Source organism: Lithobates pipiens, unplaced genomic scaffold (assembly GCF_037356315.1).
Source record: "Lithobates pipiens isolate NorthernLeopardFrog02 unplaced genomic scaffold, aLitPip1_a1.2 Scaffold_10, whole genome shotgun sequence".
NCBI lineage: Eukaryota > Metazoa > Chordata > Amphibia > Anura > Ranidae > Lithobates > Lithobates pipiens.
In genome coordinates this window covers 158,270,250-158,294,726 of record NW_027507686.1, presented here as the reverse complement: position 1 = coordinate 158,294,726, position 24,477 = coordinate 158,270,250, and the positions used below count along the sequence as shown (strand labels likewise).

General features: G+C 42.3%; 1 protein-coding gene across 2 annotated transcripts in view; it reads right to left on the bottom strand.

Annotated features, from left to right (window-relative positions):
- The window catches only part of RBL2 (RB transcriptional corepressor like 2), a 154,498-nt gene that overhangs the window by 39,192 nt on the left and 90,829 nt on the right, over positions 1-24,477 (bottom strand). For both annotated transcript variants that reach the window (XM_077458472.1, XM_077458473.1), the window contains 6 exons: positions 19,358-19,422; positions 19,080-19,263; positions 18,797-18,963; positions 16,581-16,690; positions 8,762-8,865; positions 1,836-1,973 (listed from right to left, as the gene is read on the bottom strand). In XM_077458472.1, coding sequence (XP_077314598.1) covers positions 1,836-1,973; positions 8,762-8,865; positions 16,581-16,690; positions 18,797-18,963; positions 19,080-19,263; positions 19,358-19,422 — 768 coding nt within the window. The remainder of the gene's footprint in view (positions 1-1,835; positions 1,974-8,761; positions 8,866-16,580; positions 16,691-18,796; positions 18,964-19,079; positions 19,264-19,357; positions 19,423-24,477) is intronic.

Genomic DNA, 24,477 nt, shown 5'->3' with positions numbered 1-24,477 from the left:
GGCACCCAAAGGAGGAAGGACCTGACGGCACTGGTGTGGACTGCCGAAGAGGAAGAAAGCCACATTTATGTGCAAAGTTCTAAAGAGCAGGTAAGTATAACCTCTTTTATTTAAGAAAATGCCTTTAGTATCACTTTAATTGAGAGTCTAATCCCTCCTATCCAAAGCTAAAAAGTTGGAATTTAAATACATTTGGAATACTAATATTATTGTATTGAGTGATAGAATCGACGTGACAACCAAGCCAAATATTAGATGAGGAAATAGTGACACCTGTTGGTAACAAATATATAACACTGCATCAGTATACATTTTCCTATGCAGAACTCTTTAACCGCCTTTGTGTCACAACCTTCAAGAATTTATCCTTGCAAATCTGTCATTATTCATCTCTAAAGAGGAACGTCACTCCCCTCGGCATGTTGAATGTTTTGCCCCTTTAACCTGTTATGCAGCATTGTTCTTGACTTACATACTCACCTGCCCAGTGTTGTCCTGTTGTGATCTACCACTCAGGCATCACAGCCCAGGTCCTCCTCAGTCATCGTGAGCAGGCTGCTTCTTCCAGGTTCAGGACGGTGTCCACCCGGCTTTAAGTCCCTAATCCTAAAGCCTCCTGAGATAAGTGATGTGGAAAGTCAAGAATGTTGACCAGGAGGGGGAATGGGGGTGTTGGGCCAGCAAAAAATAAAGATAAAGAAGTAAAAAATCTAATTTTTGGACAGACTAATTGAAGGTTATAACTCCGTCAGTTTATTTTTGTCATCTTGTCCCATTGGGGAGATTTCCCTTCATTTCCCCTCCCATAGTTACCATAGCTAAACCAGGAAGTGAGAGGAAATCCCCCCAAAATGAGGGAATCTCTGGATTTTACCAGGGTCATCAGACCCAGTCTGCCCATTGGAAGATTTCCCCTCAATTACAGTAACAACCCAAAGTTTGGGATTTTCTTTCTCTTTCACTCGCTGTGAAAATGGTAAAAGAGACAAAAAGAGAGGGCAAATCCCTCAATCGCAAGCACAGAGAGCAATAAAAACCTGTAACAACCAAAAGGTCCCTGCCCCCACCTATAACTGGCCTTCACAGCATTTATGTTTATAAGCGTCTCCACAATGAAAGCACATGCATTAATGGATAGATGAAGGGCAGGTGGACCATGGAGGAAGCCCAATCCCCCTTAAAGGACCAGGAGCACACTGCACACCCAGCAAGAGCACAGTGGCAGCAAAGGTGTACAGTGTGTTCCCGGACCATATTATACACCAGAAACAACCAAAAGGTCCACCTGCCCCTCATCTATCCATAATGCATGTGCTTCCATTGTGGAGACACTTATAAACATAAATTCATTAGCGTTAGGACTGCAAGCATACACAGGGTGCCGTGAAGATGCCTTGCAGCTTATGCATGCGTTTGCAAATGTGTGCTAACAATAAAAACCTGACAGGGAATCTAATCTCTTTAAACTAAAAAAAGTTGGCCTGTTTTGTAGTATTATATTGAAATGCCCTATATTAAAAAAAAGCTATCATGACAGAAACATGGAGGCTGCCAATGCTGCCGCTTTCCTCAAAAAAAGACTTTTCTCCAATTTAACTGATCTCCACACCGGTTACAGGTTAGTGATGTAAAACTAGCAAAGCCAGGAAACTAGCATTATTAAAACAAAGAGCAGTAATAGCACCCCCCCCCCATATTTCTGTCATGACAGGTTTACTTGAAGTAAGATTTATATTACAAAGATGTAAATGTTACTGTCAAATACATATAAAAGAGCAGGATTATTCAGGAGGACTGGTATATAACAGATGTCTGCAATAATTCATCATACGTACCTTATAGAAATGGTAGGATGCCAACTCAAACATGACCATGATTTGAGGGAAGTTGCCTGGAGGCTTGTAGGAAAAGATGGTAATTTCGAGGCAGCATGCCAGAAGGGATTTGTGGAAGATTTCTTGCTCCAGAATACTCTGCAAAGTGGAGAATATTTCAGCTACGTGATTTCACAATGGCTGCGTCTGCTTTACCACAACAGGTACATTAAGAACACATGGGCAGTGCTTGTACACCATAGGCATCAAAGAGAAGTTGGATGCACAGACAAAATCTGACCATCCTCAGGGAGCTGACTCTTCTGCCACTTTCCTATACATAGTCACATTAGGTAACTGATCGGTTTGGCCTTTGGAGAGAGACTTGCTACAAACACCACCAAAGTTAGATTATTGGGAAGAAAACAGAAGGAATCAGACACAAGTGTTTCCAACCTGACAGCTTTCACCTTTCAAGCCTAAAGCCCCATACACACAATCAGAAATTCTGCAAGCAAAAGTCGGATGAGAGCTTTTGGTCAGAAATTCCAACAGTGTATATGCTCCATCGGACTTCCAGCCAGCAAAAGATTGAGAGCAGGTTCTCTATTTTTCAGTCGGAAAAAGTTCCAATCGGAAATTCCGATTGTCTGTACAAATTCCGACACTCAAAATTCCGACACATGCTTGGAAGCATTGAACTTAATTTTCTCGGCTCACCATAGTGACGGTCGAAAGTTCAGAGAACTTTTGTGTGACCATGTGTATGCAAGCCAAGCTTGAGTGGAATTCCGTCGGAAAACCCATCCAATTTTTTTCCAACGGAAAATCTGCTAGTGTGTACGGTGCATTAAGGCCTCATTCACACTTGTAAATGGGGTCATTTGCGATTATCTGTGACACTCAGAGAGGTTCCCTGTGATTTGCTGCAATGGGAGCCTGACAGCATGCACAGATGTTCACATGTAATCGCTCATGTAGTGATTACCTGTGGATGGTCGGCCCTGGGCACAGACAGTGATGTCTGCTGGTGCACAATTTTTCCCATGTCTCTCTAGAAATACAGAGCCTTCCATTTTTTAGCTTATTCTGTAAATACTACCTGCCTGGCTGTGCCTGCCTTCTATACTTCACCAAGTGAGGTGGGTCACCAACCCAGAACATGTATGCAGCAAAATAAAAAAAAAGTGTCAGATTTCCATATCCTTATATGTGTTCCGGGTCAATACTTGAAAGGTCAATACTTGAAAAGGTTTTATGTTATTTCTTGATGCCGGCGTTAGGAGGTTCTTACACTGCTGAATGTAATGTCTGTATAGAACATTGGAGATACTCTGCTCTTATGGTAAAACATATGTATGGAAGTTAAATATTTCCAGCCGCTGAACACCAAACTACAATATATGGCCTACCATACTAAACTAAAAAGCCAAAACAAGAAGGTGATGTGCTCTAAAATTTATACTATAACGAAAATAAAATGAAAACTACCCCCTTACCAAGTAAAAAACATACTATGATTATTATGAGGAATATATTTGATTTTACATTCCTTCTTTTTGTGTTTGTGTTCAATAAATCAAACACTATACCTCCTACATTTATGTTCAATAAATCACACACTATACCTCCTATGTTTATGTTCAATAAATCACACACTATACATAAATCATACACTATACCTCCTGTGTTTATGTTCAATAAATCATACACTACACCTCCTATGTTTATGTTCCATACATAATACACTATACCTCCTATGTTTATGCTCAATAAATCATACACTATACCTCCTATGTTTATGTTCCATAAATAATACACTATACCTCCTATGTTTGTGCTCAATAAATCATACACTATACCTCCTATGTTTGCGTTCAATAAATCATACACTATACCTCCTATGTTTGCGTTCAATAAATCATACACTATACCTCCTGTGTTTGTGCTCAATAAATCATAAAAAATACCTCCCATGTACATATACAGTCCATCCGGAAAGTATTCACAGCGCTTGACTTTTTCCACATTTTGTTATGTTACAGCCTTATTCCAAAATTGATTAAATTCATTATTTTTCTCAAAATTCTACAAATAATACCCCATGTGGACAACTTGAAAGAAGTCTGTTTGAAATCTTTGCAGATTTATAAAAAAATTTAAAAATGAAAAAAAAATCACATGTACATAAGTATTCACAGCCTTTGTTCAATACTTTGTCGAAGCACCTTTGGCATCAATTACAAACTCTTACTGAGTATGATGCTACAAGCTTGGCACATTTTTGGGCAGTTTCTCCCATTTTTCTTTGCAGGACCTCTCATGCTCCATCAGGTTGGATGGGGAGCGTCAGTGCACAGCCATTTTCAGGTCTCTCCAGAGATGTTCAATCGGGTTCAAGTCTGGGTCACGGACATTCACAGAGTTGTCCCGTAGCCACTTCTTTGTTATCTTGGCTGTGTGCTTAGGGTCGTTGTCCTGTTGGAAGATAAACCTTCACCCCAGTCAGAGGTCCAGAGCGCTCTGGAGCAGGTTTTCATCAAGGATGTCTCTGTACTTTGCTGCATTCATCTTTTCCTTGATCCTGATAGTCTCCCAGTTACTGCCGCTGAAATACATCCCCACAGCATGATGCTGCCACCACTGTGCTTCACTGTAGGGATGGTATTGCCCAGGTGATGAGCGGGTGCCTGGTTTCCTCCAGACATGATGCTTGCCATTCATGCCAAAGAGATTAATCTTTGTTTCCTCAGACCAGAGAATTTTGTTTCTCATGGTCTGAGAGTCCTTCAGGTGCCTTTTGGCAAACTCCAGACGGGTTGTCATGTGCCTTTTACTGAGGAGTGTCTTCCGTCTGGCCACTCTACCATACAGGCCTGATTGGTGGAGTGCTGCAAATATGGTTGTTCTTTCGGAAGGTTCTCCTCTCTCCACAGAGAAACAACAGAGCCCTGTCAGAGTGACTCTCGGGTTCTTGGTCACCTCCCTGACTAAGGCCCTACTCCTCCGATTGCTCAGTTTGGCCAGGCAGCCCGCTCTAGGAAGAGTCTGGAGGTTAAAAACGTCTTCCATTTATGGATGATGGAGGCCACTGTACTCATTGGGACCTTCAATGCTGCAGACATTTTCCTCAGATCTGTGCCTCAATACAATCCTGTCTGGGAGGTCTACATGCAATTCCTCTGACTTCATATCTTGGTTTGTACTCTGACATGCACTGTTAACTGTGGGACCTTATATAGACAGGTGTTTGCCTTTCCAAATCATGTCCAACTGACTGAATTTACCACAGGTGGACTCCAATCAAGTTGTAGAAACATCTCAAGGATGATCAGTGGAAACAGGATGCATCTGAGCTAAATTTCGAGTGTCATGGCAAAGGCTGAATACTTTTTTTTTTTTTTATATAAATTTGCAAAGATTTCTAACAAACTTCTTTCACGCTGTCGTTATGGGGTATTGTTTGTAGAATTTAATCCATTTTGGAATAAGGCTATAACATAACAAAATTAGTGATGCACCGAAATTTCGGCCGCCGAAACATATCGGCCGAAAATGCCCTTTTCGGCAATTTGTCGAAAGAGAAAAACGGCCGATAATGAAGCCGAAAATGGGGCGTGGCCTGGGTGGGGGGCGGGGCTCCGCCCTGCCCCTGGTGACGCCCATCATGGGGGGTGTATAGCGCAGGAGAGCCACCTCCGCCGCCTGTTTGATCACAGCGTGGGGAACATCACAGCTTTCATTTCAATAGCTGTGTGTTCCCGGCCGCGCGCCGTCACACACAACCCCTCCCCCTTGTCCGGGCACTTAGATAGACAGATCATCCGCAGGATTGGACGGATGATCTGTCTATCAAAGTGCCCGGACAAGGGGGAGGGGCTGCGTGTGACGGCGCGCGGCCGGGAACACACAGCTATTGAAATGAAAGCTGTGATGTTCCCGGCGCTGTTATCAAACAGGCGGCGGAGGCGGCTCTCTTCCCTGCACACAGTACACAGGCTGGCTGCAAAATGGCACACAGGCTGCAATGGGACACACTGGCTGCAATTGGCTGCAATGGGGCACACTGGCTGCAATTGGCTGCAATGGGGCACACTGGCTGCAATTGGCTGCAATGGGGCACACTGGCTGCAATTGGCTGCAATGGGGCACACTAGCTGCAATTGGCTGCAATGGGGCACACTGGCTGCAATTGGGCACACTGGCTGCAATGGGGCACACTGGCTGCAATGGGGCACACTGGCTGCAATGGGGGATGCCTCCTGTACCACGTCCTCTGTCTCTGACCATCTCCTGTACCATGTCCCCAGTCTGACCATCTTCTGTACCACGTCCCCAGTCTCTGACCATCTCCTGTACCACGTCCTCTGTCTCTGACCATCGCCTATACCGTGTCCCCAGTCTGACCATCTCCTGTACTGTGTCCCCAGTCTGACCATCTCCTGTACCGTGTCCCCAGTCTCTGACCATCTCCTGTACCGTGTCCCCAGTCTCTGACCATCTCCTGTACCGTGTCCCCAGTCTCTGACCATCTCCTGTACCGTGTCCCCAGTCTCTGACCACCTCCTGTACCATGCATGCAGTCTCTGACCACCTCCTGTACCATGTCCCCAGTCTCTGACCATCTCCTGTACCATGTCCCCAGTCTCTGACCATCTCCTGTACCATGTCCCCAGTCTCTGACCATCTCCTGTACCATGTCCCCAGTCTCTGACCACCTCCTGTACCATGTCCCCAGTCTCTGACCATCTCCTGTACCGTGTCCCCAGTCTCTGACCATCTCCTGTACCGTGTCCCCAGTCTCTGACCACCTCCTGTACCATGTCCCCAGTCTCTGACCACCTCCTGTACCATGTCCCCAGTCTCTGACCACCTCCTGTACCATGTCCCCAGTCTCTGACCACCTCCTGTACCATGTCCCCAGTCTCTGACCACCTCCTGTACCATGTCCCCAGTCTCTGACCACCTCCTGTACCATGTCCCCAGTCTCTGACCACCTCCTGTACCATGTCCCCAGTCTCTGACCACCTCCTGTACCATGTCCCCAGTCTCTGACCACCTCCTGTACCATGTCCCCAGTCTCTGACCACCTCCTGTACCATGTCCCCAGTCTCTGACCACCTCCTGTACCATGTCCCCAGTCTCTGACCACCTCCTGTACCATGTCCCCAGTCTCTGACCACCTTCTGTACCATGTCCCCAGTCTCTGACCACCTCCTGTACCATGTCCCCAGTCTCTGACCACCTCCTGTACCATGTCCCCAGTCTCTGACCACCTCCTGTACCATGTCCCCAGTCTCTGACCACCTCCTGTATAAAAAATTTTTTAAAACAGTCATTTTCGGTATCGGTGCTGTTTCGGTATCAGTTTCGGTTTTCGGCCTAGTGTATTTTTCATTTTCGGTATCGGTTTCGGCACCAAAAAACCCATTCGGTGCATCCCTAAACAAAATGTGGAAAAAGTCAAGCTCTGTGAATACTTTCCGGATGCACTCTACCAAATAAGTGTATACACAATACCTCCTACACACATATACCCTATACAAAAAGTACAATTAACTATATAACTATATAAACTATAATGTATTGTGTTTTTATCAGTTTCTGTGCAAGGTGCTCCAATCTTCAGTGTGCATACACACAGTACTTATAATCAATTCACAATATCCATGCAAAGTACTCCATTGTTCAATGTAAACGCAATCCAAGTGCTTTGTGATCCACCCTCTGTGTACAAAATACAGGCTCATATATTGGTGACCAATCACATGCCGTTCTCCCCTAGTGGATCTGCACTCACCGGATTATGCAACCCCCTAAACAGGGATATGCAATTAGCAGACCTCCAGCTGTTGCAGAACTACAAGTCCCATGAGGAATAGCAAGACTCTGACAGCCACAAGCATGACACTCAGAGGTAGAGGCATGCTGGGACTTGTAGTTTTGCAACAGCTGGAGGTCCGCTAATTGCATATCCCTGCCCTAAAAAAATAAAAGGACCTCAATGCACTTTTGGTTATTAATTCCAGCCCTCCAGGGTCTGTTCCTCTCCACATCTCTGCTCTGGTTTTACTACTTACTATCATTTGCCATCAAGTTCCATGCCACCATAAAACGGAACCAGGGAAAATTCATACATAGTGTAATGCTATTTTAGCAGCAGGGAGCTGTTCCAGGAACTGACAAGTTTTCTTGTCTTCTTGTCCCAAGTCATGAAGGTGGCCCTCCGTGGACAGCTACCTGATTTATGTAAATTCTGCCATATTTTACAGCCTCCTTCACAACATACACAAACTGCTCCCACAATACTTCAGTATGGTAGTGAATATGGACAGCCTATCCTTTGGTGTCATGTGTGCTACTGTATTCTGACAGCCAGCACTTGCGGTCAGCACTCCCCGACAGCACCCACCATGCCAGTGCTGGGTCCATCGATGCGAGAGTGGAGCATGGGAAAAATGACGAGGGAAGAATCGACTGTTGCTGGGTTGTGTGGAAGCGATCAGCGGCATTTCCCTTAGCAGCCAGTGGGTGCAACACTCCTCGCTGCTGCCAACGTACAACGTACTACCTCGGCTACAGTGGTTCATTAGTCACAGAGGGGGATCGGGGATGTTACCTGAGCAACTCCTGCTCCAGATTTTTCTGTAGTTTACTATGGTCTAGATGGTGGAAGGGGAGGGCTTTAAGGGACATTTTGAGCCCTAAAAACATGATCGAGTGGCTCTAGAGCAGACCAGCACGGCACTTTTACCTGAAACCAACATTTGGATGTTAAAACCAAGATGAAGCTCACGTCTGCTGAGCATATTTCAACCCCTTGAATGCATGCACATTTATAAATGTACTTTGGTAGAGAAGGGTTTAAAAAAAAAATGAACCATTAAGAACATTACAAGTAGTACTGATCAAAGGAAAGCAATTCAGAAAAAGTTATATTTCCTTACAGAGAGATCCACATCACCCAGCCGTTTCTTCTCCTGCTCAATAATGGATTCCAGAACTTTGTAATACAGCACCTCTGCCAGCCTGAAGTATTTCTTTGCAATGTCTGGAAAATATTTGAACACAAGTTACTATGGTGCAGAAATTCTATACATGGTAACAAAATATAAGTGTTTCAAATTGTTTTTTTTCTGAAATCCTTAAACGTGTTGCTCTTTGTGTCTCTTAAAGCCCAACTCCAGCAGAAACATTTTTTAGGGAATGCATTTATTTATTTCCTTTATAAGTGGAATATTAACTGTGTATCCCAGCAAATTAATGAGGGGGTAGCTTGAATTGGTATAAGTCTTTTACAGGCTGTACAGCAGATCTCACTAAGGGGGTGTAGTAGAAGCACAAGAAACCAATAAGGTGAGCTACAGGGCGAGCACTATGCTGACAGGAAGAAAGAGCAGAGCAGCAGAGGGATGGGCCCATAAGTGTGCTGCTTTTCTTTTCACTGTCCTGTCACAGGGTTGGACTGGGGATGAGAGCTGTTAGTAGAAGTAAAACTGCAGTGAAGAAGAATCGGGTCTCCTCCCCTTCTAGGGCTGTGCTGTGTGGCAGAGCTGTGTAAATCTCCAGGCTGGATGGACAACAATACAAATTGTTTGGTAGATGAAACAACCCCCATACATATATTTCATCTGTTTATTTTGCTGTTTGCCTGGAGTTCAACTGTAAATCCAGTGTATTTGGTATCATTAAATAATGTGTCACAAATCTTTACACCCATAGAGAAAGTACATTGTGAGAGCAAAATTAATTTTATTATTTTAACAAATCTGAAATTCTATTGCAACAGGTCACCGTGCTCTTCCTCCTTTCTCCTCTTAGCTGGATACACAATAAACATTTTTTGTTGTTCAATTTACTTTAGATTTACCTTCAACCATATAGTGCCTTTAAGGGCCTGCCTGATTGCATACAAATTGAAAGTGTTTAGGCTTGACCTGATATTATATGGTTTTGGTAAATCTAAAGGAAAGTTGTACAAGAAAATTATATAAAAGTTGTATAGTGAGTAACCAGTTTAAGACAAGTACACATCCAGCAAAAAAACTAAAATAAGCAAACACATAAATAAAGTATATTTAGACATTTTTAAAAAAAATCAGCAATCTTCCCAAGATTATAGTGCATAGACTATATGAAAAGGGGTCGGCAACCTACGGCCCACAACCGGCCTGCCACCGCTAAATGTCCGGCCCATCAGTGCACGTGATGAATTCATGTGCTCCCGGCCTGTGGACATTTTAACCCCTTCACGCCGATGGTACGCCAATTCACACCCTCGGCTTGAAGGCTTGTACCGGGGTGATGCGTGCAAACTTGATACCATTTTTTTTTTTGGAGTTTGGTTGGCTTTCTTGGGATAACAACTGATGCGGCTAACAAGCATCTCAGCTGTTATCACAAGCAGCGGGAGGGGACGCCGGGGAAGCCCTAACCCCCCCCCCCCCCCTCCTGCCACCTTTCGCAGCTTGCCTGGCCTCTCCTGACAGTCCAAGTGACAAAAATAAAAATATAAGGAACAAAGCAATGTGAAGTTGTGAATGTAAAGGGGTCCAGGGGTGCAGGGGGATGTGTAATTTAAAGGGGTCCAGAGGTGCAGGGGGCTGTGTAATGTAAAGGGGTCCAGAGGTGCGGGGGGCTGTGTAAGGTAAAGGGGTCCAGGGGTGCAGGGGGCTGTGTAATTTAAAGGGGTCCAGAGGTGCAGGGGGCTGTGTAATGTAAAGGGGTCCAGAGGTGCGGGGGGCTGTGTAAGGTAAAGGGGTCCAGAGGTGCGGGGGGCTGTATAATATAAAGGGGTTCAGAGGTGCAGGGGGCTGTGTAATGTTATCTTCATGTATTAGCAGGTGAATGCGGCCCTCCATGCATTCACATACATTGAATCCAGCCCTTAAATGGAAAAAGGTTTCTGACCCCTGGCATAGACTGTATACTAGGTGGGGCTCTGATTCTATCTATCAAATCCTGCAACGTATAGTATAATGTTATTTCCAAGTAGCACATGTAGAGGAAATCATTTGATCTTTGCCAAGTCTTATTTAACATCCACAAGATATCTGGGTAATTCTTTAGGGGATTTCCAAATTCCTTTCAATTGAGTCTACAAATGCCCAGTCTTTCTTCTTTCTAAACTACACCGTTTCATTTACATGGAATTACTTGAAAGAAGGTAAAGCATGTGTATATTGATTTGCTCCATAATCTAAAAGACAAGAGGAGGTTTCCACAAATCAATTTAATTGATCAATTGTAGACTCAAAAGCTGGAAATCCCCACCAAAACCTGTCAGATTTCATGGCACATGACTCAAATTGCGAATGCCTTGATGCAACGACAAAGTAACCATTCAATATTCATTTTACGTAGTGTAGTGTCTTTAAAATATCTAGACATTACTGGGGATGAGACGGAGCCTTGGTTTTAATGACCTACATAGTAATTAATTCATGTATCTCAGCCAGGGATCGGTGCCTGGAAGTCCAAGTCTTTGCTGGGCTAATGTGGCAATTCACCTGTCTAGATGCTGTTTTAAAGACACTACACTACACTACACTGGGTTGTTTCAGACAAAGTCCACTTACTGTGTGATGTTATACCCATTAGGTCTTCCTGACCAATAAAAACAAACTACAGACAACTGCATTTAAGTTTAACCCCCCCCCCCCCCCCCTCGGTGCTGAGATAAGTCAGACTCACCTCTATCCCCTTCTACAGAGTCATCTGTGTTCATAAGTGACATTTCGTTTCTCCTGCCTCAGTGCATTAATATCAGTGACATTGCGTCACCACCACTTGTAGACAGTCAGGCTCACATGGCTCACATGGTTTCCAACACCATCATTTCCAGTCTCACTGCTTAACTCCCCCACATGCCCATTCTCATTCATATCTTCACTATATTACTATTACTGTCTAACCCTTGTTTGCATGTCATGTTTGCACATCTGTATCATTGTAAAAAAAAATGTGCGTATATATCCTTTGATGCGATTTAGTGTGTATGCATTCATATACATGTGGTTGGCTCTATATACACATATAAATAATCGTGGGGTTCCAGGTATGTTTACATTTTTTACGACCATTACATTCCACAAAAGAGGACACACTCTGGTTTTAGTGTTTCAGCTACAGAGCTTCATGATCACAGCAATATATGGTAATTACCAATATTTTAATTTATTTACAAATTTTTTTAAACTTACTTTTTTAATTTTTAATTTTCTATATGTCCTATGCTTACTTTCATTCAAACTACCAATGATGCCAGCTCTATTGCACCTACACACGCAGGAGTATGTGGGCATTTATTTGTTGTGTATGTACAGTGCCTTGCAAAAGTATTCAACCCCCTTGGCTTTTTACATATTTTGTTACATTACATCCTTTAGTTCAATGTTTTTTTAATCTGAATTATATGTGATGGATCAGAACACAATAGTCTAAGTTGGTGAAGTAAAATTAGAAAAATATATACATAAAACTACTGTTCAGAAAGAAAAAACTGATAATTGGCACGTGTGTATGTATTCACCCCCTTTGTTATGAAGCCCATAAAAAGCTCTGGTGCAACCAATTACCTTCAGAAGTCACATAATTAGTGAAATGATGTCCACCTGTGTGCAATCTAAGTGTCACGTGATCTGTCATTACATATACACACCTTTTTGAAAGGCCACAGAGGCTGCAACACGTAAGCAAGAGGCACCACTAACCAAAAACTGCCATGAAGACCAAGGAGCTCTCCAAACAATGTTGTTGAGAAGTACAAGTCGGGGTTAGGTTATAAAAAAAATATCCAAATCTTTGATGATCCCTAGGAGCACCATCAAATCTATTATAACCAAATGGAAAGAACATGGCATAACAGCGCCAAGCCAAGAGATAACTGCACACCAAAACTCACACACCGGGCAAGGAGGGCATTAATCAGAGAGGCAGCACAGAGACCTAAGGTAACCCTGGAGGAGCTGCAGAGTTCCACAACAGAGACTGAAGTATCTGTACATAGGACAACAATAAGCCGTACGCTCCATAGAGTTGGGCTTTATGGCAGAGTGGCCAGAAGAAAGCCATTACTTTCAGCAAAAAACAAAATGGCACATTTTGAGTTTGCAAAAAGGCATGTGGGAGACTCCCAAAATGTATGGAGGAAGGTGTGCTGGTCTGATGAGACGAAAATGTAACTTTCTGGCCATCAAAGAAAACAAAATGTCTGGCGTAAACCCAACGCATCACCCAAAGAACACCATCCCATTTTTCAGCAGTCAGGACTGGGAAACTGGTCAGAGTTGAGGGAAAGATGGATGGTGCTAAATACAGGGATATTCATGAGCAAAACCTGTACCACTCTGTGTGTGATTTGAGGCTAGGATAGAGGTTCACCTTCCAGCAGGACAATGACCCCAAACACACTGCTAAAGCAACACTTGAGTGGTTTAAGGGGAAATGTAAATGTGTTGGAATGGCCTAGTCAAAGCCCAGACCTCAATCTATTAGAAAATCTGTGGTCAGACTTAAAGATTGCTGTTCACAAGTGCAAGCCATCCAAATTGAAGGAGCTGGAGCAGTTTTGCAAGGAGGAATGGGCAAAAATCCCAGTGGTAAGATGTGGCAAGCTCAGAGACTTATCCAAAGAGACTTGGAGCTGTGATAGCCGCAAAAGGTGGCTCTACAAAGTATTGACTTTAGGGGGGGGTGAATAGTTATACACATTGACTTTTTCTCTTATTTTGTCCTATTTGTCGTTTGCGTCACAATAAAAAAAAACATCTTCAAAGTTGTGGGCATGTTCTGTAAATTAAATTATGCAAATCCTCAAACAATCCATGTTAATTCCAGGTTGTGAGGCAACAAAACATGAAAAATGCCAAGGGAGTATGAATACTTTTGCAGGGCACTGTATATCCATATATTCCATAATCCAGATTTTTTATATATTACGATTCTAATATTTGCATTATCGTCTGCAATTCTCTACATATGTCTGCGCCAGCGGCGCGCTCCCGACCTGGTCCTGAGCTCCGTGACCGTGACTAGCGTACTCGATCGCCGCTGGTGTCCCGCGATCGGGTCACAGAGCTGAAGAACGAGGAGAGGTCTGTGTAAACAAACCTCTCCCCGTGCTTCCTACTGTGGCTGTCACCGATTGTCTCTTCCCTTTTATAGGGAAAGACGATCGGTGACGTCACATGCCAGGCCACGCCCCCCCCCCCCCCCCCCCCACAATAATAAAAAAAAAAAACACATAACGTCATACATAACACTACACTGACCCCTAGTGGTTAACTCCTTCACTACCAGTGTCATTTACACAGGAATCAGTGCACTTAAATAGCACTGATTGCTGTATAAATGACAATGGTCCCAAAATGTGTCAAAAATGTCCGATGTGTCCGCCATAATGTCGCAGTCACAGTAAAAATCACTGATCGCCGCCATTACTAGTAAAAAAAAAAAAATATTAATAAAAATGCTATAAAACTATCCCCTATTTTGTAAACGCTATAACTTTTGCGCAAACCAATCAATAATTGCTAATTGCGATTTGTTTTACCAAAAATATGTAGAAGAATACGTATCGGCCTAAACTGAGGAAAAAAATGTTTTTTTTTATATATTTTTTGGGGATATTTATTATAGCAAAAAGTAAAAAATATTGCAGTTTTTTCAAAATTGTCGCTCTATTTTTGTTTATAGCGCAAAAAATAAAAACCGCAGAGGTGATCAAATACCACCAAAAGAAAGCTCTATTTGTGGGAAATAAAGGACGCCAATTTTGTTTGGGAGACGACCGCGCAATTGTCAGTTAAAGTGACACAGTGCCGAATCGCAAAAAGGGGCCTGGTCCTTTGGTTGCAAATTGGTCCGGGGCTTAAGTGGTTAAAGAAATAATTTTACCTTTTTTTTCTTATATGTGGAATCATATAAATGCTTGTCCCATGTGGATGGACTGACATGAGTGCTGCTATGGCGTTTTAAGGACATAAGATGTGTTAAACTTTTTAAATGCTGTAATTTTTACTGGGATATTACTTATAGTAGCTGCTGACACAATTAATATAAGATATGTTGTTTTATTTATCTGAATTTAACATGGTGGCTAAGATTTAGTGCTATGTAGTTAATATCATTCCTTTGAAGGGTTTTCTTTTGGCGCTAAGTTGTGTCAATAGCCCGTCCTGTGCACCCTTTTTTTATTGGTATTTGATCACCACTGAGGTTTTTATTTTTGCGCTCCAAATAAAAAAAGACAACACATTTTGAAAAAGTTTTTCTTTGTTTCTGTTACAAAACTTTGTAAAAAAGTACATTTCCTCCTTCACTGAAGAGCACTGATGAGGCTGCAATGACGGGCATTGATGATGCAGTACTGATTGGCACTAATAAGATGGTACTGATAAGGTGACACTGATGATGAGGCACTTACTTGCAATAATAATAACTGATAAGCAGCACTGATGTGCACTGATATGCAGCACTGATGGGCACTTAAGGGTGGCACTAATGGGCACTCATAGGCACTGATGGGCACTCATAGGCAGCACTGGTGGGCGGCACAGATAGATGGCCCTGATAGGCAGCACTGATCAGGAAGCACTGACAGGAATCACTGCTTGCCACAAAGTGCCATCCTAATGGGCACTGATTGGCACCCCTAGTGGACTCACCTGGTGGTCTGAAGTGGGCATTCTCAATGAGTCTGCACTGATAATCAATGCACTGATTATCAGCGCAGACCCCCCTATCAGGAGAGCAGCTGATCGGCTCTCTTCTACTCGCACCTGTCAAGGCGAGTGGAGGAAAAGCCGATAAATGGCTCTTCCTGTTTACACTGTGATAGTTGTGATTAGACACAGCTGATCACATTGTAAAGAGCCTACTTCAGATGCGGTGTGTCAGACTGACACACTACCGATCGCTGTGACCCCAGTGAGCACATGCTAGCGGCTTATGCTGCTGGACATCATATGACATCCAGTCAGGATAACTTAACCACTTTGCGCACGTCATTTTTCTATATGGTGGGCAGGAAGTGGTTAACAGACAATATTAAAAGGTACGTTTACAAACGAGTAATATTGTCTTTATTAGAGCAAAATACTTTCTCAAAGTGCTGCATTAAAGTGGATGTAAACCCCAATTTTTTTTTTTATATGTCAGCCGGTGTCTTGGGTCCTGATTGGATAGATTGATAGCAGAGCAGCCAGTGGCTGCTGTCAATCAAATCCAATGACTTGGGAGTCGGGGGCGGGGCCAAGTCCTGCTGTCTGTGTCAATAGACACAGCAGCAGGACTCAGGAGCGCGCACGTATGCGTGCCCCGAGAGAGAGTGGCTCTCCAAAGGGGCACTCGAGAAGATGAGGAGCCAGGAGCACCGCTGAGGGACCCCAGAAGAGGAAGATCAGGACCATCAAAACCAATCGCACAGAGGAGGTAAGTATGACATGTTTGTTTAAAAAAAAAAAATCTTTAATAAAGAAATGATATCTGATCTCTTGTCTTACACACATGAAAGAATGAAACCGGAGTTCAAACTTTTATGGGATTTGAATTGCAATACAACTCTGGTATCACTACTGGTTTTGCTGAGGGAATGGGGGAAAATAGAACGTTGATCTGTTGTTAGAATTTATTTTTTTTCCTGACATTTTCTTTTTTCACATCCCACAGAATGGACGTTCAACGGGTGCAAATACTGTACGCATGTCATATGTGTCATAAAAATGTCTGCAGTTAGATAAACAGCATGCAAACAATATGTCAAACCTTTGCAGTACTGAGTCTCTCCTCCTTCAGACACAGTATGTTCACAAAACACATCAAACATATCTTTCACACATTTTGATATCATCTGAGAGGGGTTCCTAGAGCAGGATCTGGAAAAAAATGCAAAAAAAAATTAATTTAAATACAGTTAAGAGTGGTTCACCCATTTCAAATTCTACTTTGTGGCACTTGCGAATTGTCCCATATGGGCAATAGGAGCCGTATGTTATTCCACCACTGCAAAAATCTGTCAGCTGACCGTGAACTATAGCAAGGCTCCTGTATTTCATACCCATACGCCATTGTGGGACAATCTGCATTTGCCCGAGTTGTTATCTGTCCCAGACCAGTTTATGGTTTGACAAGGGGGTCATATATCTTTCGCATGTCATAGCTAATAGCTCGGTTAAATCATTTCAAGCACTGAAAGATGGCTTTGATGTACCCAACCCCATGTTCTTTCGTTACATCCAACTTCTACATGCGCTTGATTTGCTATATCCAGTAGATATAATCATGAGTCGGGATCCCAAAAAACGGATTTCCTTGTGTTACAACTATCTCATGTTGCCTCCTGCCAATGCCCTGTAGTATCAATTGGACCTGAGTGACGTGATGGATGAGGACTGGGAGGAGATGCTAGCTACTTGCAAATCTATATCCCCCAAGTCTGACCGCCTCACCCATCTCTACATCCTCCATAGGTCCTATTTAACACCCCTTCGCCTTTCCAGGTATAGGCCGGAACACAGTCCAGCATGTCCTAGGTGTGGTTATTTCAGGGGCTCTTTTTTATCACGTGCTATGGTCCTGTCCTTCTATTCAAGGATACTGGTCATAGGTGGTCAAATTCCTTCATGATCGCATTGGGCTCTGCTGCCCTCTTCCTGCCAGTGTGTACTCTCCCTCCTCCCTTTCTGAGGAGGATATCGACACCACCCTTCCCTACAAAAAAGTACTGTACTCACATAAAAGCTGTCCAACCAAATATCATTAAATTTGGGACAGGTGGTTAGAAGATGGTCCCACTTGCAATGCTGAGGAATGACACCCCATCAAAATTAGAAATCTTTTCTTAAGTATGTCCTAGGTACCTACCCATATGATTTTCCCCTTCATTCCCCCTCTGTGGGCACCTACAATTCTATTGGTTTATGACGGGCCGCTTGGTGTCCCCACTACAGTGTGTATTACTTTTTTGTATGTTTACTATCGGCACTTCTTGTTAATTTGACCTTCAATGTTCTATAACCAATATGTATATGTCAATGTACTTATCTTACGACTAGTGTCTGTTGCACTTCATATTTGTATGTCTCTTTTCACTTCATCCTCAATAAAACTGATACAGTTATAGTACACTTGTCACAAACTGGGCCTATTTAAAGTGGTTGTAAACCCTTACAAACCACTTTGACCTACAGGTAAGCCTAGATTAAGGTTTACCTGTAGGTCCAAGAAATATCTCCTAAACCTACACGGTTTAGGAGATATTTGCCGAAAGACAGGCACCGCTGTCTACGGCGCATGCCAAGCTATTGTCAAGCTATTGTCAAGCTATTACTAGCTGGTACAAGCATCGAATTAGACTGATCTGATGCAGTTAAGGACAGAGGAGACATATAGACTTAGACTCCAGATGTCTCAGTAAAGAGGTCCGGTCACTAATGATTGTCACAAATTATGTTTACATTCCTTGTGACAGCAACAAACATTTAAAGAGACAGTGTAAAATATGTTTTTTTTAAATAATATAAAAATAATTAAAACATTTAAAGCACCCCCATCCTCCCAGGCTTGCACACAAAGGCGAACGCACATGTCGGTCCTGCATGTATACGTAAATAGCAATTCAAGTCCCAGACCTCCTGTGTAATTCTAAACTAGTAACCTGTAAAGGCATTGAAAAGCGTCGCCTATAGAGATTTGTAGGTATCATAGTTTGCCGCTACAGGCGTATGCAATTTTAAAGCCTGACATGTTAGGTATCTATTTACTCAGTATAACATCATCTTTTTTATTTTACAAAAAATTGGTATTATATTGCGTTTGTGTGCATTAAAATGCCTTAAAGTGTTTACTATAGATATACTGGAAATAAAACAACTGTAGACTTCTTTGATAAATGGATAAAAGCGCCACCTCAACATTCCTGTGATATAAGCACATCATATTCTTAGATGATAAAGTTACATCCAGAACAGGGAATAAGATACCTTATCATCTGGAGAAGCCTCTCGCTCGGAGCAGGTTTTAGTCCTGATAGGATGGCAAACAAGCGTCTGACACTGTATGTGGCGCTGGACACAGGCGTGGTGTACGGATTGTTTTCTTTAATGTATTTTAGGGAGGTGAGCGGCGTGGAAATCCGAAGCGACTTCATCTGCATTAAAGTGAAAATATATGTAATAGGATGGCACACTGATGTTGATAAATTTGTAACATGTATTATTGTCACTTTGGGCTAGCCTTATGCATTTGTGGGCTTTTTAAACTTACCCTGTCAAAATGTTGCTGCAAATGGTAAGACACCTGGGCTCTCTCTACAGACTCCGCTCCCAGATCAGGATTCAGACAGCGTCCTACACTTCCAATCTCATCTTCTGCATCTTCTAGGAACACCCGCTCATCCAGATGGCCAACAGACAGCACAAAAGCCTCATAGGCCTTATTAATGGCCTTCCTGTAGATTCATATAATGTATAAGAGAATGAGAAAACTGTTTCCATGATTACTATGATGACACTTAACATTGCTTCTAAGAAATAACAACTTACAAACTGTCAGCAAAATTTCCTGGATCCAAGAATCCTGTCAGTGATTCTAATTTTCCTTTAAGGATCTGAAACACCAAACATCAATGTTACTCTTCTCATTTCTGTGGGATCTTTTTGTTTTATAGCACAAATGGCATTCAAAAAGCAGGAAATGAGTCGAATGTGAAAATGCAACAAATTGACAACCAGAGAACCTAAACTTTAGAACACATGATCAGAAAATCAGAAAAAAAATGACTGCTTTCAAACCGTTCATACGATAATCTGATTAGCACAGTTTTCGAGAGCCAATCACAACAGTTCATCCGGAATTACGATTTTTTTTTAATCAGTACAGCATTAGTCCGAACATTTTTTTGGAAGAGCTCGTCCGCACATGCTTGGAAATGAAAGAATACAATACAATACAACACATTACATCACTTCCGAAGTTGTATTCTGTCCTACGAGAGTTTACATAACCTTAGTAACCTCTTATTTGTGATATGAGACTAGCATGCAAGAAAAATGGGCTACAAGATTACACGTTGAAGGCATAAATCTACAGTGCCTTGCGAAAGTATTCAGCCCCCTTGAACTTTTCAAACTTTTGCCACATTTCAGGCTTCAAACATAAAGATAAAAAATTTAAATTTTTTGTGAAGAATCACCAACAAGTGGTACACAATTGTGAAGTGGAATGAAATCTGTTGGATATTTTAAACTTTTTTAGCAAATAAAAAAACTGAAAAGTGGTGTGTGCAAAATTTTTCGGCCCCTTTACTTTCAGTGCAGCAAACTCACTCCAGAAGTTCAGTGAGGATCTCTGAATGATCCAATGTTGTCCTAAATGACTGATGGTGATAAATAGAATCCACCTGTGTGTAATCAAGTCTCTGTATAAATGCACTTGCTCTGTGATAGTCTCAGGGTTCTGTTGAAAGCGCAGAGAGCATCATGAAGACCAAGGAACACACCAGGCAGGTCCGTAATACTGTTGTGGAGAAGTTTAAAGCCGGATTTGGATACAAAAAGATTTCCCAAGCTTTAAACATCCCAAGGAGCACTGTGCAAGCGATCATTTTGAAATGGAAGGAGTATCAGACCACTGCAAATCTACCAAGACCTGGCCGTCCCTCTAAACTTTCAGCTCAGACAAGGAGAAGACTGATCAGAGATGCAGCCAAGAGGCCCATGATCACTCTGGATGAACTGCAGAGAACTACAGCTGAGGTGGGAGAGTCTGTCCATAGGACAACAATCAGTCGTACACTGCACAAATCTGGCCTTTATGGAAGAGTGGCAAGAAGAAAGCCATTTCTCAAAGATATCCATAAAAAGTCTCGTCTAAAGTTTGCCACAAGCCACCTGGGAGACACACCAAAGGAAGAAGGTGCTCTGGTCAGATGAAACCAAAATCAAACTTTTTGCCCACAATGCAAAACGATATGTTTGGCATAAAAGCAACACAGCTCATCACCCTCAACACACCATCCCCACTGTCAAACATGGTGGTGGCAGCATCATGATTTGGGCCTGCTTTTCTTCAGCAGGGACAGGGAAGATGGTTAAAATTGAGGGGAAGATGGATGCAGCCAAATACAGGACCATTCTGGATGAAAACCTGTTGGAATCTGCAAAAGACCTGAAACTGTGACAGAGATTTATCTTCCAACAAGACAATGATCCCAAACATACAGCAAAATTTACAAAGGAATGGTTCACAAATAAACGTATCCAGGTGTTAGAATGGCCAAGTCAAAGTCCAGACCTGAATCCAATCGAGAATCTGTGGAAAGAGCTGAAAACTGCTGTTCACAAACGCTCTCCATCCAACCTCACTGAGCTCGAGCTGTTTTGCAAGGAAGAATGGGCAAGAATTTCAGTCTCTCAAAGTGCAAAACTGATAGAGACATACCCCAAGCGACTTGCAGCTGTAATCGCAGCAAAAGGTGGCTCTACAAAGTATTAACGCAAGGGGGCCGAATAATTTTGCACGCCCCACTTTTCATTTTTTTATTAGTTAAAAAAGTTTCAAAAATCCAATAGATTTCGTTCCACTTCACAATTGTGTCCCACTTGTTGGTGATTCTTCACAAAAAATAAAAATGTTATATCTTTATGTTTGAAGCCTGAAATGTGGCAAAAGGTTGAAAAGTTCAAGGGGGCCGAATACTTTCGCAAGGCACTGTATTTCTACCTGCCATATACTAGGGATCTACACGTTATTCCACCTCATCAAACAGGCAATCATCTTCCTGCTGTGTCTGCTATACCACAATGAGGACAAATAGCTAAATGAAGACTCATTTATTTAGGTAAACTGCTGCTTCTCAATAATTTTGCTAAAAAGGTATATGGCAACTGTTAATATGCACAATAAAAAGTATACAGTGGTGTGAAAAAGTGTTTGCCCCCTTCCTCAATTCCTGTTCCTTTGCATGTTTGTCACACTTAAGTGTTTCGGAACATCAAACCAATTTAAACAATAGTCAAGGACAACACAAGTAAACACAAAATGCAATTTGTAAATGAAGGTGTTTATTATTAAAGGTGAAAAAAAATCCAAACCATCATGGCCCTGTGTGAAAAAGTGATTGCCCCCTAAACCTAATAACTGGTTGGGCCACCCTTAGCAGCAACAACTGCAACCAAGCGTTTGCGATAACGTGCAATGAGGCTTTTACAGCGTCCTGGAGGAATTTTGGCCCACTCATCTTTGCAGAATTGTCCTAATTCAGTTACATTAGAGGGTTTTCGAGCATTAACGGCCTTTTTAAGGTCATACCACAACATCTCAATAGGATTCAGGTCAGGACTTTGGCTAGGCCACTCCAAAGTCTTCATTTTGTTTTTCTTCAGCCATTCGGTGGTGGACTTGCTGGTGTGTTTAGGATCATTGTCCTGCTGCAGAACCCAAGTTCGTTTCAGCTTGAGTACACGAACAGATGGTCGGACATTCTCCTTCAGGATCTCTTGGTAGACAGCAGAATTCATAGTTCCTTTTATCACGGCAAGTCTTCCAGGTCCTGAAGCAGCAAAACAGCCCCAGACCATCACACTACCACCACCATATTTTACTGTTGGTATAATGTTCTTTTTATGAAATGCAGTGTTCCTTCTATGCCAGATATACTTGGACACACACCTTCCAAAGAGTTCCACTTTTGTCTCATCGGTCCACAGAATGTTGTCCCAAAAGTCTTGGGAAACATCAAGATGTGTTGTGGAGAAATTGAGACGAGCTTTGATGTTCTTTTTGCTCAGCAGTGGTTTTCTCCTTGGAACTCTGCCATGCAGGCCATTTTTGCCCAGTCTTTTCCTGATGGTGGAGGCATGAACGCTGACCTTAACTGAGGCAAGTGAGGCCTGCAGTTCCTTGGACGTTGTTGTGGGGTCTTTTGTGACCTCTTGGATGAGTCGTCGCTGCGCTCTTGGGGTAATTTTGGGCGGCCGGCCACTCCTGGGAAAGTTCACCACTGTTCCATGTCTTCGCCATTTGTGGATAATGTACTGATATCACTGGCAAACAATCTAAACAAAAATTGCTAAGAATATTCCCCACCGATCCCAGCGCACACAGAAACAAAAGATGATATAATTTGCAAGCTGCTATCATACAAAAGATAAATCATAAAAATTATATAGTATATAGCCCTCGTGAATCTATTGTCCAATATATACCATATTGACAGCGCTAAAACAACAAAACAATCATTCTTAAGAGGGTAGAAGCCCCATGGTTTACAACAAAAACCACAGTAATGTCCTTAAAAAGTCCCACACATCTGAGGATGGGATTTTAGTTGAAACACCAAAATGATGGAAAACAGAAAGAAAAGTCCATCTCCAAGAAAAGACCACCAGTGCAGAAAGAGCTTGTTAGCCGGTGACACCCCTTATGGTAAAGCACTCACCCGAACCCAATGGGTTAACAGGCACCTCTTTATAAATAGTCTTTCACTGGTATTCCTCTGTACCCAATTCCTGTGTCCTCATAGATTTTTCGGATTTAATACTTCACTCCCAGCAGCAAGTTCACATATAGAAAACAGCAGAAAGAGGTTCCATAGTGCAAACTGCTTTATTCTTTAAAAAATTTGTGCGCATATACACCATACGTACATAATCAATAAAAATTCATTCACAGAGATGTAACCACTAGAACAACCGGATTTGTCTCACCGCGGCTCCGGGCGTCTTAGATCGAATGCAGGCTCGGCTTCCACGGCGGGTCCCGGGCAATCGTACAAATCGACCGCTCTGTAGTTACGAATAGCTGCTTGGTCACGCCCATACGCGTTTCGTCATCACGTCTTCATCTGTGGGCGTGGCCAAGCAGTGCAGCTAATCCGATTAAATATGAATAGGGGCGGGGAGGTGGCTCATGGGCATTCCCACGTCCAGCCCCCTAGACACACTCACTCCCACCCAATGCGGAAATGAAAAGGCCACGTCGTGCAAGCCATCGCCATGACAACATGCCTAAATGTACACTGTTCGCAAAAAAACTTTCGTTTCTCACGAGTACGTCCCTGTGGGTAAAATTTGTTCACACAAACCTTCGTTTCTCATGAGAACAGTATTAATTCATTAAATCACCGAACAGCATACATTAAGTGAGCAGGTTATCTCATTATTCCAGGAAATCACCATTATCATACTAAAATAATAATATAATAATAAATTTACATCATTATTACCTAAAATACCCATTATCATACCAAAATAATAAATATTGTCAATATTGCAGGTATCCATCTTAGAAAAATGCATTGAGATAAAAGGCACATATATCTCAAATCTATATATACCACCAATATGTATGCAGAGCAAAATGCATTACATTCAATAAAATATTAAATAATTCTCCACACTATCTTAATCAATAGTCTTGTCTGATAGATTAATAAAAAATGATAAGATAAAATAAAACCCGAATGTTGAGTACCAGCAAAGCTAGAAAATGCAGACCTCTTGGTCTACTCGACTGCAAAAGTAGGTGTCCCAAAAAATAGAATAGAATAGAACCGACCTATACTCTTTTTTGTATACATGTATGCTGTGTTCACATAAAAAAATATATTAATAAAACAAGGCTAAATATGTTATGCAGAAACTGTTCTAAAATATATTAAGCT